The sequence below is a fragment of the Dioscorea cayenensis genome, chromosome 16, assembly GCF_009730915.1.
Source record: "Dioscorea cayenensis subsp. rotundata cultivar TDr96_F1 chromosome 16, TDr96_F1_v2_PseudoChromosome.rev07_lg8_w22 25.fasta, whole genome shotgun sequence".
NCBI lineage: Eukaryota > Viridiplantae > Streptophyta > Magnoliopsida > Dioscoreales > Dioscoreaceae > Dioscorea > Dioscorea cayenensis.
In genome coordinates this window covers 22,154,659-22,171,638 of record NC_052486.1, presented here as the reverse complement: position 1 = coordinate 22,171,638, position 16,980 = coordinate 22,154,659, and the positions used below count along the sequence as shown (strand labels likewise).

General features: G+C 32.8%; 3 protein-coding genes across 5 annotated transcripts; 2 read left to right on the top strand and 1 right to left on the bottom strand.

Moving 5' to 3' along the window:
- Nucleotides 1–5,392, top strand: LOC120279417 (uncharacterized Rho GTPase-activating protein At5g61530). 3 transcript variants are annotated; one of them, XM_039286351.1, is made up of 10 exons: nt 1–93; nt 639–724; nt 805–1,088; nt 1,890–1,952; nt 2,039–2,057; nt 2,496–2,594; nt 2,679–2,756; nt 2,837–3,081; nt 3,925–4,084; nt 5,017–5,392. In XM_039286351.1, the coding sequence occupies exons 2-10, from the start codon at nt 664–666 to the stop codon at nt 5,160–5,162; spliced, it is 1,155 nt and encodes a 384-aa protein (XP_039142285.1). In that variant the 5' UTR covers nt 1–93; nt 639–663; the 3' UTR covers nt 5,163–5,392. The 3 variants fall into 3 exon arrangements, with proteins under 3 accessions (XP_039142285.1, XP_039142283.1, XP_039142284.1); XM_039286349.1 differs by having other exon boundaries at nt 617–724; XM_039286350.1 differs by having other exon boundaries at nt 600–724.
- A 615-nt stretch (nt 5,393–6,007) lies between these two features.
- On the bottom strand, nt 6,008–7,300 carry LOC120279494. The gene is made up of 2 exons (XM_039286425.1): nt 6,927–7,300; nt 6,008–6,331 (listed from the first exon to the last, which is right to left on the bottom strand). The coding sequence occupies exons 1-2, from the start codon at nt 7,137–7,139 to the stop codon at nt 6,257–6,259; spliced, it is 288 nt and encodes a 95-aa protein (XP_039142359.1). The 5' UTR covers nt 7,140–7,300; the 3' UTR covers nt 6,008–6,256.
- A 4,268-nt stretch (nt 7,301–11,568) lies between these two features.
- LOC120278774 (ceramide kinase-like) lies at nt 11,569–16,980 on the top strand. Its single transcript, XM_039285505.1, has 9 exons — nt 11,569–11,711; nt 12,550–12,708; nt 12,889–13,062; nt 13,151–13,243; nt 13,342–13,434; nt 14,879–15,101; nt 15,213–15,239; nt 15,387–15,471; nt 15,645–16,980. The coding sequence occupies exons 1-9, from the start codon at nt 11,592–11,594 to the stop codon at nt 15,889–15,891; spliced, it is 1,221 nt and encodes a 406-aa protein (XP_039141439.1). The 5' UTR covers nt 11,569–11,591; the 3' UTR covers nt 15,892–16,980.

Below are 16,980 nucleotides of genomic sequence, written 5' to 3'. Positions count from 1 at the left end.
TTCTTCGAACTCTCTGGTTGCGACGCAACGAGAGCTTCGTTTTTCCATTGTTTCGCTCTCATCGAGCGTTGAATCAAAGTAAAGAACTCGAAGGTGATCTTGATTCTTTTTATTTTGGTTTTTTAAGGATTTATAATCTAGAGTTTCAGTTGTTTTTGATTTGTTTTCTCTGCAAAAAGTCAATCTTGGATGTTTTTTAAGTTCGTGTTGCGATGATTTGAATCAAATTGATGGTTTTCATTGATTTTCTTATTGAAAACTGAATCAATGTTGTTTTTTTGGTTGATTTTAAGTTCTTTTTAGGTCGCTTATGATTGATTCTTTGATATCATGGTTTATGTTTACTTTTAGTTCTCTATGATCGAATTTTATGCTTGTTTGATTGGATGATCATTACCTCTTATTGGCCATTGAATTAGATTGGAAGTAAACTTTCCGAAATTTGAATTTTGCGCTATGTTTGTTTTTAATGTGAGTTGTTGGTCGATCAAATGCTTTCAATTCTATATTTATGCAATGGTTCTAGGGTTTATCGTTTACTGAATTCTAAAAAGATGTGAACTTTGAATTCATAAGCATGATTGACTTGATTTCTATAGCTATTCAATCCTTTCAGTTTTTGGGTTCTTTCTACGTAGAAATCAGTAATCACCCTCAACTCAGATGCCTTCCGCCGTCTCACCTCAGTGGCGTGAGAAGGCCAATGGTTTTTTCTCGTCATCAGGTAATTCATGCAAAATGTTTAGAGTTTTCTTATTTAGATTAATCTTTTCATCTTGCTAGACAAAAACTTTTTTGGAGTAGGAGTGAAGCTGAAACAAGCTGGGCAGTCAGCTGGGTCCTTTGTTGGGGATGTGGCCAAGGATGCTGGTGAGAATGTTGTAGATGCTGCGGAGAAGGTTGGTTCTATGGTGAAGAGTCGTTGGGCCTTATTTCGGGAAGCCAGAGAGCAGCGTTCACCACCACCTCCAAGAGACACTATGCAAGAACGGCTGCTCTCCGCTGCTGCTACCACTGGCTTGTTTTTTAGGAAGGGTATTTCGGAGACAAAAGAGAAGGTGGTTGTGGGGAAGATGAAAGTTGAGGAGGTAATACCCCTGTTTTGGCAATATCATCAGTTATTTGATTTCTCTCAAGTAGTTTTTGTCATTTAAGTGTTATTTATGAGTTGCAATTTTACTTTGGCTATGTGCTGATTGAGTATCCATTTTCCTAGCTGCCTATACCTGTCCTGTTAATTCTGCATTAAACAACACCCTTAGAGAAAGAAAACAAATCTCGCTTTGGACATTGGTATTGCCAGATGAGGTTTGAACTGAAAAAATCCTCCGAAGATGAATAAAATTTTAATTCACTAACACATTGTTATTCAATGATGTAAACATAGATTCTATGCCTGGTTTAGTGCACAACTTTTCTATGTTTTCTGACATGCCATTTGCATACAATAACTAAGTTGGAGAAGTTTTGTTTTACAGTGGAAACCATTAATTTGTAAATAAGAATTCTTTTCCTAGGATTATACCTGCCTATAACAAGCTGGAGTTCTATGAATTTTCCTTTAAGTTCCTAGTTTTTACTAAGAATTTAATGCAAAGAAGTTTAAATGTTTGTCCTTGTGACGTTCCGTTGGTGTGGACTATTTCTATATACTATACATCTAAACAATTATTTCATTGGAGATCACCTCATGTGAAAATCATATTTGTTATCCTTATTGCTCAATATTATTTCTTGTTTTTCAAGTCAAGATGTAGAAAAGACTAGGACTTATTTTTCTTTATGTATCATCATTCTTAATCTCTTGTTTCTCTTTTCCCTCCTCTGTAGTATGTATTTCTTGTAGAACACATTGACCAAGATATACTGTATCTTTTCATTTCCATCAGGCGGCAAAGAAAACTGCTGATAAAAGTAAGGTTATTCTAAACAACATTGAACGATGGCAAAAGGTATGTGATTCTAATAAAGAATGGAAAACTAGTCTGTTCGTTTTAGTATGGGCTTGCAGTATCTTACTTTACTTTGGATTTCGCAGGGAGTGGCAAGTAGTGATGGTGAGTCAAGTTTTCCCACTTCTGGAATCATATTTGTTGAGTCAAGTTTTCCCACTTCTGGAATCATATTTGTTCTTATTAGAGATCTTGAATCAATTTAGGCAACATTTATTTGTGTGCTATTCACTTACTACAGACTACAGTTGATTACAAAAAATGTTGTAGAGATAAGGATATTCAAGTTCATCTATCATTTAATTTCAAAGCATGTCAGTGCAGATAAATTTAATTGAAAGTGGTAGAGAACAAATGAGGGCGCACACAGTCCAAAACTGATGATTTGCCTGATCCTCTGTACTTGACAAAACTTCAAAAATGCTGCTGATTTCTTATATTTGTTTTACTTTCCCACCTTATCCAACATGTTTATTTTTATTACACGATAATGAACATGTGCATTACTAGGGATTAACCAACCTTTTTTTTAAACTTCCTCAGTATTCGGTTTACCTATTGAAGCTACAGTACAAAGACAACATTCTACCAGGCCTATTCCAGAAGTCTTGGTCAAATGTGCCAATTATCTCATCAGATCAGGTAATGTTAGATGTGATACATCAGGGAACTACAAATTTATCTTGTTTATAGAGATTAGATTACTGAGTACATTTGTCTTGTTAGGATTACACACTGAACTCATATTCAAGTTGGAAGGAGACAGTAAAGTTATTCGGCAGTTAATTTCACTATACAACCAAGGTAGCATTTTTGCAATGATCAAGTAAATTTAATTTCATAAAGGAAATGAAATTCTCTCAGTCTTATTTTTTTTGTTACAGATTGGAATGCATCTTTACCTGAGGGAGTAAATGCAGTTGATGTGGCAGCATTAATGAAGGGTTATCTTGCTAGCCTTCCTGAGCCACTAACTACGTTTGAGATCTATCATGAAATTAGAGATGCAAGGAATAGCATAAATGAGATGAGAAATATATTGAAGAAGCTTCCAAATGTTAGTTACAGTACACTTGAGTTCATCACAGCTCTTTTGCTCCGCGTGAGCCAGAAATCATCTCTTAACAAGGTAAATTGTTTTTCTTGTTAAATTCTATTATATGTCCTCCAGATCTGATTTCTATGTCATGTTTGTGTATGTATTTTATGTATTCTGTGTCTTGAATAATTTGGGTTGGTCATCGATTGTAAGCAGGTCTTGTTCATGCGCAACAATTAGAAGGCATAAGACATGTAGTATCATTGTCGGAAGGGAACCTATTAAACTTAATTTTGGTTGCTCTGAATTCATCTTGTTATGCTTGTTTTTCACTACTTCTGTTTTTACATATTTCCCACATATAAACCTCTTTCATAATTGGTCCACTTTTTCTTTATTTTGCAAAAATCCTAAAACTAGTCCTGGGAATCTGCAATCCTTCAAGTCAAGTTCAAAACATGAAATCTTGATTAACATTCAACTCAAAGCGTTGACTTTGTTGTGAACTTCTGCAAAATTGATTATCTTAGTACTTTCTTTTTAAGAATTAGCTGCTCCAGAGGAAAATTTTACCCTTGATTGCAAAACTGTTGGCTCTCTGTTTTGGCCTTTTGTATATTTTGTCCATGGGTCTTCTCATGCCGGTGATGCACCAGAATGCATTCCGAACGTCAAATAGTTGCCCAAAAAAATAAAAAGACGAAGAAAAGAAAAGAAAAGCCACTACATTCATTAACTGTCCGATAAATTTGGATGCTGTGCTGGTGTGTGCTATCCTCTAATATTGAACTATCGGATTTTGCTCCTCTTGTTTAACTCAACAAATACAACTGATTTGCTCTTTTCCTTATGTTAATTCTGTTGATTTATATTTAATATGCGAGTTAATTTATAGATCATCTGAAGCCATTTGATCTTTCAATTTGCATATAGATGGATGCTCATAGCCTTGCTGTGGAACTAGCCCCGGTAATCATGTGGCAGAAAGATGATCCAGGGACAGCTCTTCGCAGTCATCTCAGTTATTCATCAAAAACGCCGTCTCGTACTATAGATCTATCATCCAGTAATGATGCATGGAAGGACCTTTTGGGTGAGTTCAACATAATTTACTACCCTAGTTGCACCAATGTTGAAATTGAAACATTTGGGCTTTTTTGCCCCCTATAAGAATGGCTAATTGCTTATATTCCCTTTTTGAAAAACCATCTTTGCTTTTATATCCCTACTAAACATTGTTATTTTTGTTTAGAAACCTCTTTGATGAGAAGTCAACTAAAGAATTTATTAAAAACTTGTCTAAGAAAAGATAGAGCTGAAGGGTGGATATCTCTGTTTATAGAACTTTTATGTTTACTTTTAACTATAGGTGTATACAAGAAAATTATGATTTTTATGAAGGCATATTGGCAATTACCCACTTTTATAGGGACATACAAGCAATTGTCTCAAACATTTTTTTACTTTCATTAGCCTTCTGATGCCTTTCTTGCAAAACTAGGTGAATCTTCTATTTCTTGTAGCCATTTGTGTATTTTCCACTCTATACCTTGTCTAGGATTATTTCTTATTGGTTCACATCAAGGAGGATTGAACAATTTAACTTCAAAATGACAATACTTAGAAACAGAGAAATATTGATACTTGGAAACAGAGAAACCATGTGAAAATTTTAAATCTTTGTTTTTTTTTGTTGATATATAATAAGAGAATGCACATTTATTCTGTCTTATTTTTATTTGAAAATAATCTTTTTTGTTTGGTTATACTATTATTCTAGGAGATTTTATTTTCCGAAGTAATCAGTGTATTATAATTGTTGGTGTAATTTGTAATATTTGGTTCATGTAATATTGTTTTCCCATTCTCAGATGGAATATGGTATTCCTTTGTTCTTAAACACTTTGTGCTATGTATGTTATCAGGAGATCTAGTTTTGGAGGAGCCGAAATTCTTATATCTTATTACTGCAACACTTAAAAAAAATTATCATTGTTCTGACTCTCTGTTAATTTACAATTGCAGATGACGATGACGGTAATGATAATGCATCTTCTCAAATTCCACTGGACGATGGATTCCCGCTTGATTATGGTGCAATCGAGGTTATTCTCTGCCTCATCCAACATCACAATGCCATCTTCACCGACGCAAATGAGACCGTCTGGTGATGATTCTGATCTCAAATTCAGATATCTATACAATTAGTAAGATAAATAAGTTTTTCATTTGACTAAGAAAATCGATGTCAAATCGATGTCCTTTTTTGGTTTTGGGTTTGTATATTGTAAATTTTGACAGGGATTCTCTGTGGGTAGAAATAGTTGTTAGCTGATTAACTTTAGATCAACTCTTGAATGTAGATATTCTTTTCTTTTATACCTATGATAAATAATGGTTTGGAACATGAAACTTCATTGGCATTTCTGCTTCATGAATGTTAAATTCAATCATTGTGCTTAGAAGAATAAGGTAGTTATGCATCAAACTTGTCTGTTGGTCTTTGGCATCCCTGTAAAGTGTAAACTTTATTGTGAGAATTCATGCCATGACAAAATCAGGTATGTTCTCTGACAAGATGATGATGATGATGATGATGATGATGATGGTTGTTCAAATAGTATAACTTGATAGTTTTGCCCATTGCTTGGTCCCTGAAAACAGATGGATTATTATTATTATTATTATTATGAAAATTGAAAATTATAAGTGAGTGATTTTTCTATTATTTTGCGGGTTTATTTGAGAGAGATGTGTAAAGGGAAGAAACCAAGATATAGTTTAGTGGTTTTCTATCTTTGTTTGTACTTTGAGAAGTTTTGTAATGCAATAAAAATAAAAAGATACTTGCCGCCAATTTATAAAAAAAAACAAGAATGTTTGAAGGGAGTTTTGCTGATCTTTTTGATTGGATATATGTTATTCATATTTGTTAGTGAGAAATATAAAGAAATTGTTCCAATTTCTCATGTTGTAATCAACATTTTGAACAACTTTTCTTGAGTTGTGAATTTTCAACTGTATGAATATCAAGGTAAATGGATACACATTGAAATATTATCATTTTTCTGCTGTGTTTTTCATTTACCCCCCTGAAAGTAATATATTTGTACATACACATTGAAAATAAGAAATCTGAAAAAGGATTCAGAACCGGTGACAAAAACAAGAACAGGGACTTCAATGACATAAAACCAAGTTATCTAAATTCCTCCTTTCAAATCTACAAGAAAGTTCCATAAATATGCCTCAGTTAGTTACCTTTTTAGTCTTGTTTGTTTGTAGCTGCTGTCATCATCCATCTCCGAATTCTCAAGCCAACTTCTTTCATATCATCCACCTGTTCAATTCTCAAGCATGAGTTACACAATAAAAAGGGCCACACACATATAAATATATATTATTCCCTTAAAAGTGTTTTAATTATCATGTTTCATCATCATTTTTACTATTATGTTACGCTACGGTAATGAGAAAAATGTGCTTTGTTTTTAACAGTAGGATATATACAAATATTGATGTTTATAATATATATATATATATATATATGAGGACCGGTAATCTAAGAATATCTTTAGATTTAAAAATTTAGAGATGTCCCACAAAAACCATTTGATTATCATCTAAAGGTTTCTGTTATTATAAATATAACCCCAGAAGTGGGGTTAACAGAGGTTAGTAATGAAATAGTAGTTATTAGATGGGTGATCTGGTTGCTGTGGTTACGTCTCTAGATTCAGGGTACGTTCCTAAAAATCATATTGTCTATACATATTATATGGGTAAACTTCCAAAAAAAAAAAGAGGTCCCATGTTCAAAATATGAAAATATGTCAAGGGGTTCCATGGAAATGTTCAGGGAGTAACACGTAAATACAAAATTCAGCCAGATATATTTGAATAAAAAAACCCAAATGGCATTTTGGTAAATATACCGTATGGATGCCGGAGGCTTGAAGCGCTCCGGCGACCGCCGTAGCGCCGGCGCTAACGAAGAGAGTCGCAATGGAGAATGCCTTGAAGGGCATCACTGCTCCTTCACCGCTTCCTCGCCGGTACGCCGTGATCCCCGCCACCAACTGCGCCGAGCTCGCCGCCGCCCACCACCACCATCCTTCGCCTCTTCCTTCTCCTCTCGCCTCCTCCATCCCCCTCTCTCTCTCTCTCTCTCTCTATCTATATATATATATATGAGATCAATAAGATCAAGCCGCCATTGAATTAGGGTTTCAGTTTCTAGGGTTTTCGAAGGTGTTCATCAAGGGGAAAGGGATCGTTTCCCTTGATTACTGATGGGAAACGGGTTGACATTATATGGGAAACGACTATGATTACGTTTCCCTTGTTTTTAATTTTAAAATTTTAAAATATTTGATAATTTAATACTCGGTTCTTTTTTTTCTGTCAACTTGACCTCTTCACACTGATTAAGAAAAATTAATTATTTATATTTTATAAAAAATTTCATTATTTTTTACGTTTATTTAAATATATGATTTAATGTTTAGTTGATTATGATTTAATTGAAAATTATATAAATATATTTAATTAAAAGATAAATTTAGGAAAAATATTTAATATTATATAATATTTTTAATATGATAAATAAAAAAAGAACTCCAAAACTTGACAAGTAAGAAAGGACGAAGGAGTATGTATTTTTATAAATAACAAATAATTACGTGTTTTATGGAGAGATGTTTATAAAGATGGATGGTTTTCTTAAAGTTGTATTAATAATTTCATTTTTCAAAAAAATTTAAAAATAGTTTTGCAGATATGCCCCTTGTACAACATTACAATTACACTTATGCTCTTTGAAGGTTTTTTTTTAAATATGCATTAGAAAATGAGATTATTATTAAATTTTTAGTTCAGTAGTACTGGTCCACTATGAAAACTGAGAAGTATGGGTTTTTAATTTTAATTGAATCCTTGAATGGTCTATTTTTTAGTTTGATTTTGTGTCTGGTGTTTTAGTTTTTCTTATCTTTTTGTTTTTACTTACAAAAAAATAAAAAAAAAACAATTTATTGCAATGACTAAATCATTTAACCATCTTTAGGGATATAACCATAATAATTATATAGAAAAATATTTTTTTTCCAAAATATAAATTTATTTAAATGTTTAATTTTTTTAAGTATTTCTCATTTTAAAGTGCATAAATTATTTAATCCCTTGTAATCTTACATATATAAATATATACCTTGAAAATTTAATTAATATCAATATTGCAGAAACCCACCAAAGTCCTAAACTAGCTCTTGAGTTATGTCAAGAGTCATATGCAATGCAGGTCATCAATATCATTTGATAATTTTCATGGTATAAATATAAATAGTTAGCCATCAATATCATTTGATTATTATCATGATATATATACAAAACAATATATATATTTTTATTTAAAAAAGATGACTGGTTGCTAAGTAAAAAAGAAAAAATATCATGTATATAGGCAAATATATAAACTCTAAAAATTGAAAATTAACAACTAAATTATATTTAGTAGTTAACTAATTCAAAAGTTCATATAATCTCAAAATTTAGACCGAAGTATATATAATTTCAAAATTTACACGAAATATATATAGAGAGAAAAAGAAAGGAGCATTCATCTATGAACATCCGTAGATATGAAATCTACGGATGTTGATCATCATTCAACTGTCAATATAATCTCAACAAATTCATTACTGTGCTTGTAAATAGTATCAAGTGGGATAAATATTAAAAATCGAGATGCACATTAATTTCATCAATCTTCAGATCTTTAAATGCACAGTCTCACAACCGATCTCTACCGTTTGAAAGCTTATTCCTCATAGTATTATAACATAAGCTATTAAAACTAACAAACACCTTTCTCTCATCTGTTCTTTCACTCAGTATAAAAATTTTGGGTAGTGTTTCTTCTACTGTTGCATTCTCTCTTCCACCCACTTTGTGCATGCATCGATGTTTAGCTATATATATATATCACAACAAATAATTAAATAAAACAATATATATATATATCTTTTAAAAATAGAAAACTGTTTTCTAGGAAAAGTTAAAACAGAGCATGTGAGGCAAACAATTTTTTATTATTTCATTTGCTGTCCCATTACTTAATGATTTATCCAAAATTCCATCCACCATCGCATCACAATTTAATATTGACAGCTCAAGCACAATGGTATTAATGTCTTTAGCTCTGTCATAAAAATCAAACACCTAATCGATTGGATAAGAAAATGGAATGCCATTATTCAAACAAATCAATAACTTATTTGCCAATGCTCCAATAATTTATATAAAGACAACAAATTAATTATACATAGATATTTTTCCTTTGACAAATAAAAATAAAAATAAAAAATAAAAACCACTTGTGCACAAACACAGTATGGTCCCACTTGACAAGGATGCTTTATCTTCTTTAATTGCTCTCTTTATCCTGCTTGTCTACTTTCTTTTGCTATTAAACTCAGTGATAACACTATTGAAATGGAATTATATGTTTGGAAGAAGATTGAATAGGAGAAGAGAGTTTGTTTAAAGATGATATTAGAATTGGGAATTTGGTTTCTTCCTCTGACTCTTTTCATTGCACCATGGAGAAGGTTGGTGTCTTTAGTTGCAAAGTTTGAGCAGATTCATGGAAGTTTGACAAGTCCCAGATTTTATTTTTTAGAGTTCTTCATGAATTTGGAAAGGTTCAACTCTACATTATGGACAGTGCATGATCTTCTTATTTGATTGTTTGTTTTGTTTAGTTTGTGATTCTGTAATGCAAAAGTTTGTATGAGTTCTCTGTATGTTTGTTCTTCAGTAATTTTAAGCTTGTTGAATCTTGAAATTGCTGTTTTTTTTTCTACTTTTTGATTGTTTACACATTATTGAAACATGTGTGTTTCTTCAGAAATGATTCAGTTCATGTAAAGATCAATGTGCAGATATTAGTATCATGATAATTAATGTTGAAACTTTGCTGTGTTTTTCTGTTATTTTGAGTTCCTTTCAGTTGTGAGTTCCTGTTTTTTTCTTTCTTTGATTTTTTCATATTATTGACACATGTATGAGTTTCTTTAGTAATATTTCAGTTCATATGAAGATCAATGTGCAGTTGATGATACAGTGAAAATTAATGCTGAAACTTTGCTGATCTTCTCTATTTTGTTCAGTTCCTCTCATTTGTGAGTTTCTGTTTTTTTTTCTTTTGATTTTTTCATATTATTATCGAAACATGTATGAGTTTCTCTGGTAATATTTCAGTTCATATGAAGATCAATGTGAAGTTGATGATACAGTGAAAATTAATGATGAAACTTTACTGTGTTTTTCTGTAATTTTGATTTCCTTTCAGTTGTGAGTTCCTCTTTTTTTTTTCTTTTGATTTTTTCATATTATTGAAACATGTATGAATTTATTTAGTAATATTTCAGTTCATATGAAGATCAATGTGCAGTTGGTGATACAGTGAAAATTAATACTGAAACTTTGCTGTTATTCACTATTTTGTTGTGTTCCTCTCATTTGTGAGTTTGTAAAACTAAACTTTGAGTGAATTTTCAGATAAATATCAATGCGCAAATAAATATCATGAGATTAAAAATGCATGAGTTTTTTCAGTTTGTGAGTTTTTGAAGCAGAACTTTGAGTGAAATGTCACTCTGTTCTTCAGTAATATTCCAATTCATTTGGAAGAATAATTCCATGGAAATCTATATTGAAACGTAGTTATTTTTCTCTAATTTTTTTTTTATTTAAGAATACGGCCCTTCCCACAGGGACCTAGTGAACAATAGGTAAATAGTATCAATATAATATTTGTACCATATATATACAGTATATCGGGGAAATTAATCTTGCATCACTCACCCACCATTCAAAGTGACTTTTCATTAGGCTATCTAATGAGTTGTCTTTAATTTTTCTAAGATTAATTACAAAAAAAACCAGATTATGTAACAAAAACTAAAGATTATTCGCATACATATTAAATGAAGAAAAAAGTATTTAGTAATTCTATATTTTCATAATGAGATGTGAGAAGATAAGATTGACAAAACAAAATGTTTCATAGCTCAGCAGAGTATTGCCCTCACTATAGAATACAAGTATAAAATTTCAAATGTTTCGAGTTCAAAATCTCGTTGGACCTAGTGGTAATAATGAGTTCCAGTTATGAGTTGCTTTTTTCAACTTGTCTCCCATGTCACCGGGTGAGGGTGCGCGGGCTAGACGGACTCGCTTGTGCTGTCTAAAAGAGCTTGATGAAGTTAAGGCAATTATGAAAATTTATGGGGCCGTGCATGAAAAAAGAAACCTCAACATATGTGATTGGAGGCTTTCAACAAATGTATAGGGTTTTTGTGAAAAAAAAAAATTATCATCAACAGCACGAATATTAAAGCCACGTGTACTGCTGGGATTCAGACGATTCAACACTTTTTTTAATCCAACGGTCATGTTGTATCTTTGAACAGTGAGAGGTGGCATGTAATTTGGCTGTTTTTCAGGGGGTGAAATGTAAAAACGTTTTATAAAGAACATGGTTGGATTTTTTTTTCCTCTGTCTTGGTCTTCGTCTTCGTCTCGCTTGTTGGATCCGAATGGAGAGGAATGGATCCGCTTCACCGAGCTCCGCCCTCTTCTTGGATCGCGTGGGCGAGGTCCGCCTCACTCTCAATGCCGATGGGTTTTCCTGGAAGCCTATTGATTCCGATCATGCTGTAAGTCTCTTCGGAACAAGGTCGCATGGGTTTCCATTTAACTAGATTGATCTAGAGTTGAAGCACACCTTATGTTTTTGATTATTGGGGTTTCTTGATTGCTTGTTGGTTTGATTTTCATCTAGAACTAGGTTGATTTTAGCTTGAAAAGAAAGGGTTTTGATTGTGATTATGAATGATTTAATGTGGATTATTATAGTGCTGATTTATGACGAGTTTGGTTTTGGAATATTAGGTTTTGATTTGTTTGGTTCTGGATTCAATAGAAAAGGAGAGGTTTTTATGGTGTTGATTGGGTTCTTTCGATGTTAATGGATGTTACGCTGTGTTTGCTGAATTACGCGGTGCTGTTTTATGGTGCTGGTTTCTTTGGGTTTTATTTTCAAGATCTAGGGGTTTTTTTTTAAAATGGTGTTGGTTGGGTTCTCTTGTGATTTGTTATGTTATGGTTTTTTTAAGGTACATGGTTCTTTTGTGTTTGATTTTCAAGAACCAGGACTATCTTTGTTGGTTCTTATTTCTCAAGGAACAGCTGGAATTTTATGGTTTTTATTGGGTTATTTATGTATTTGTAGATGCCATGCTTTTACAATAGAACAATGCGGTGCATTTTTTTTATGGTGTTGACCTGTGGTTGTAGGTTTTCGAGAAAAGGGTATGTTTTTATATTATTGTGAGGGTTTCTGCATGTCTGTTCACATTTCCAGTCTTTTGTAGCAGAATTGGATGCTTGGCCTGTTTTAGATTGAAAAATACATTAATTTTCAGTAGAGAATGATTCAAACTATGAAAATTCTGGTATTTTGCTTTATTTACTATTTCTGTTATTGATATGCAGGAGTTGAATTCACGTTCTTGCTTGGGAATCAAGATTAATGCCGAGACTGAGGCAGAGATCAAATATTCTGATATTTATGCTATTGAGTATATTGGCTTGGGCTTGATTCATGACTTCACTGCGAGCGTTGGGGGGTTAATTTCGGGTAGAAACCTTGAGGTTATGTTTTTCCCTGATTGTCATTGTAGTAGAGTTGGACATTTCCTTTAATCAATTAAAATGTTGCTCAGATTAGTTGAGATTGAACCTCTTTCTTACTTCTCCGCAAAATTCTGTGTTACTTTTGACTTCTTGTTAAGTTGTTATTTTATTTAATGTTATGTTGCTTTGCATGTGCAGATGTTTCGTTTTGTGGTGCATAGTTATTACAAACAAGGGGCATCTCATGCTCCTGGTCCCTGGATTCTTTCGGAGTACATGTTTGGCCACACTGACTTGAAAACATGTCAAGCATGGGCAGAGCAATTGAACTCTATTATACAGATGGAAATAGGAAGACCAAAGAGTCTTTTGGTAGAGTTGACTTTCTCTGTTTTTGTTAACTAAACTTCTTTGATTTGAATAAAGATATCCACTTGATGATTTTTGGAGGATTTTCTAGGTTTTTGTTCATCCTTTATGTGGAAAAGGTAAGGGGTGGAAAAACTGGGAGACTGTTGCTCCTCTGTTCTCTCGAGCTAAAGTTGAAGTGAAGGTAAGTAGATTGGATTAGCTTTTACACTAACATTGTGATTATGATTCTCTACAACTTTCATTGGGAGATGTTTTACATCGTGTTCTAATTCCAATCAGGTAAATGTGACACAGCGGGCTGGGCATGCATATGACATCATCACATCTTCTACAGACAAAGTACTTGGTGCTTTTGATGGCATTGTTGCTGTGGTATGATTCTAGCCCTGTGTCTTCTATTTTTGCACATCTAATTTGTATTTCTTAGCTAGTTTTTGGATGCAAAATGAAACCATCCTTTGAAGACTCATAAAAGGAAAGAGAGATCAAAGACCAAAACCCATGTCTGTGACTTTTAGCTTCCAGTCCAAGTCAAAAGTCTTTAAATTTTCATAGAACGTTTTAAATATTTATTAGGGTGTTTAAGTTTGTTGGTTTCCATGTGCATCTCTTGGGTTCTTGTGAAAATTTATGAGTCTTGGTTTTCTAGTTCATGTACTACAAGTCTATAAAAAGAGCACTAATAAAAGAAGGAAAGCAATGAATATTTTCTGAAAAATTATCTTCATTTCCTGGTTTTGTGAGATGCAAACCAAGTTTAGGTGTGTTTCTTAAAATCTTGTTAGTGTGATGCTAGTAATCTGTCTCCAATTTAATTCAGCTTCTTTTTAGCCTGATGTCCCTCATCATTTTTCTTGTCTATTTTATTGATGAAATTCTTCTGTTAATTGAGCAAAAACAATTTATGATTGCAAAAATAAGACTTAAGAGTAGTAAAGAATGGAAGCACAAGTGTTTCAAGTTATATTAGAAAGCCCACTTGGCCATTGACTTTCGGCTTTTTTGATGCCTTTTCTTGCTTACTATTTGTCTCATGGATATTTCAGCAATTGGTTATTTGTTATGGCACCATGTGAGCTATACTCTTTTATCTTTTGTTATCTAATACCTCTCAGAAGTTTCAACTTCATCCATCTCCATGAGTTAAAGTTTCTACTTGGCATTTAAATTTTTTTTAGCACCTTTCTGAACTTTCAACTTCATCCATCTCCTTCTTTTACCTTAGTTAAGTGTCAAAAGTTTCTGCTTCACATTTAAATTTCTTTTAATACATTTCAGAACTTTCGACTTCATCCATGTCCATCTTGACCTCCGTGAGAGTAGAAAAAAAGTTGCTGCTTGACATTAAAATTTCTTTATTGCTCCGTATACCCTATTTACTTGAGTGACAGATGTGGGCTATTCTCTGTCGTAGCCAATCTATGTCAAATTTTACTGTACTTTTATTTATTTATATTTATTTTTTAGAAGACATTCTCATTGTCCGAAATCGAAGTTATTTCAATTAGCCCATCAACCTAAAAAAGTTTTATTCTTTGAGTTTTTCTTTGGTAACTACATCCTGTCTTTTATGATCCACATGGAAACTACCTTTTGACATTGATCTTTCACAGCAGCAAACTTTTTCTGAGGATAAAAAAATTTCATGCTTATTTCCTGTTATGCCCACTCATTATAATAAATGTTGCACCTTGCTAAAATCCTTAGTGTGGAAATCTAGCCACTGAAGATAGTTTTCCTTTTGTTCTTTCCACTCCCATGTAACAACTGTGTTTTGTCATTTCCAGTTGACAGAGTAGCTGTCATTTGGTTTCAGGGTGGCGATGGTCTATTCAATGAAATCCTGAACGGTTTATTGTCTTCAAGGCATAAGGCACCTTATCCACCAGCTCCCATAGAGTTTGGTTATACTGGAAGTCTTGATCAAGATCAACAGCATAGAATCAACAGCTTTAATGACAGGGCCTCAAATGAAAACGATGCCCATGAACCTCTTATCTCAACTTCAGAATCAAATGGAGGGGGCATTTCAAACATCAGTATGTCTTAGAAAATCTCATGTTGTTTGAACTTAAGTCTGGGTTCATCATTATATATGCATGATTGCAAGGCCCTAACACATTTTAATTTTTATCTACACTTTATGACAGAACACCAACTTGAACAATGCAATGCAGGTTAGTTTATACAGTGTCTTCTTAAAAGCAACATCACTTATGACTGGTTATTACCTGCCTAGCTTCAATTCTTTTCAGGTAGTTGTTCATTTCTGCCAGCTTATCATAATTTCCTGATTCATAATATAATTGCTTTGGCTAATGCAGATCAAGATCCAGTCCTTTCCTTTCCTAATGATTGGTTTAGACTTGGATTGATTCCTTCTGGCTCGACTGATGCCATTGTGATAAGGTGGACCCTTGCATTATTTAGGCTAATATTGACCACCATTTGGGCTGGATAAAATCATGGCACATGAGTCTTTGATTTTTTGATTCTTATCTGTAGTTTATTGTTGTTATGCCTTTTCTGGCCCTTGTTAGACTGGTAAAAACCTGATTAACATTTTTTTCTTTTTGTTGCAGTACTACAGGTGTCCGGGATCCTATAACATCTGCTTTGCAAATCATCTTGGGCTATAAGGCACCGCTTGATATTGCTCAGGTTGTGAGATGGAAAACTCGGCTTTCATCTGTTGATGTGCCTTTTGTGCGATATGCAGCTTCATTTGTTGGGTCAGCTTCTCCTATTTTACATTTTATTCTATATTTAGGGGTTAAGGGGTGTTTTTTTCATAGATTTCAGGAATTTGATTCTTTTTCAGGAATTTGATTCTTGCTAATTTCCATTCCCATGAATGTCAAATACCTTGTTCATTTCGACAAAAAAATCTTTCAAAGATTGATAAGTAATTCAGACTAACATGTTTAGTTTAGATAATGGTTGATTAGAAAGAAATCCATTAACAGTGATAGTGACTCTAAAATTGCCTCTATTGATAATAATAAATGTTGATATATGATTGATATTTAGTTCATGAAATAAGTTATATTTGGTGTCGAGTGTCTTGGTATAATTATCAAGGGAGTCTGTCTTTGATGTTACTATTAGTTGAAAATATTTATTGTGAAACATTTACAGTGGAGGTTTATTGCAATAACTTAATTTGGTAATCTCTCTTTTCCTCATTTCCATTATCTATTTCGACATGGCTCTATTCTCTGTGATCTTCCTTTCCTTTTTTCTTCTTCAAATGATATCAGAGCTATGATCATGGTATTATCAATATATTTTGACTTTTTCTCCCGCTACTTTGGGTTGGAATGAGATCAGTACTCATCAATTTCATCTATATTCATCTGGGAATATTCAACTTCCTCGGAATAACCTTTTTTCTTATATCTGGCATTTTTCTATTGGGCTTTTTAAACTTTTCTGAATTAGAAAAATGGGTTGATTTAATTTTCATCAATTGCAATCTGCCGTTGTCAGTTTTGTTTCGTCATTAATATTTGCCGGTCATCGTCAATACTGTCAGTTTCTTTTTGTCATTAATGTTTGCCGGTCATCATCAATATGTTCCAAGTCTTATTTTGGTCATCCACTTATGTCGGGTTATTGTCTCAAGAATTAAGAAACTCAGGTTCATTTGATATTCATTCTGCAAGTATCCAATTACTTCAACATATCTTTTATATATATATATAGATAGATAGGGTATCCTTCTATCAAGCTCATCTAACCATCCTAAATAAGGTTAAGTGATGATTTTTTAGGTTTCCCCATCCTTAAATAAAAAAAAGGGTTAATATTCCAGGCAATTTCAATTTATCACTCTGTTAGTTTGTTTTTGTCATCAATATTTGTTGGGCATCATGAATATGTTCTGAGTCTTATTTTCATCATCAACTTCTGTAAGTA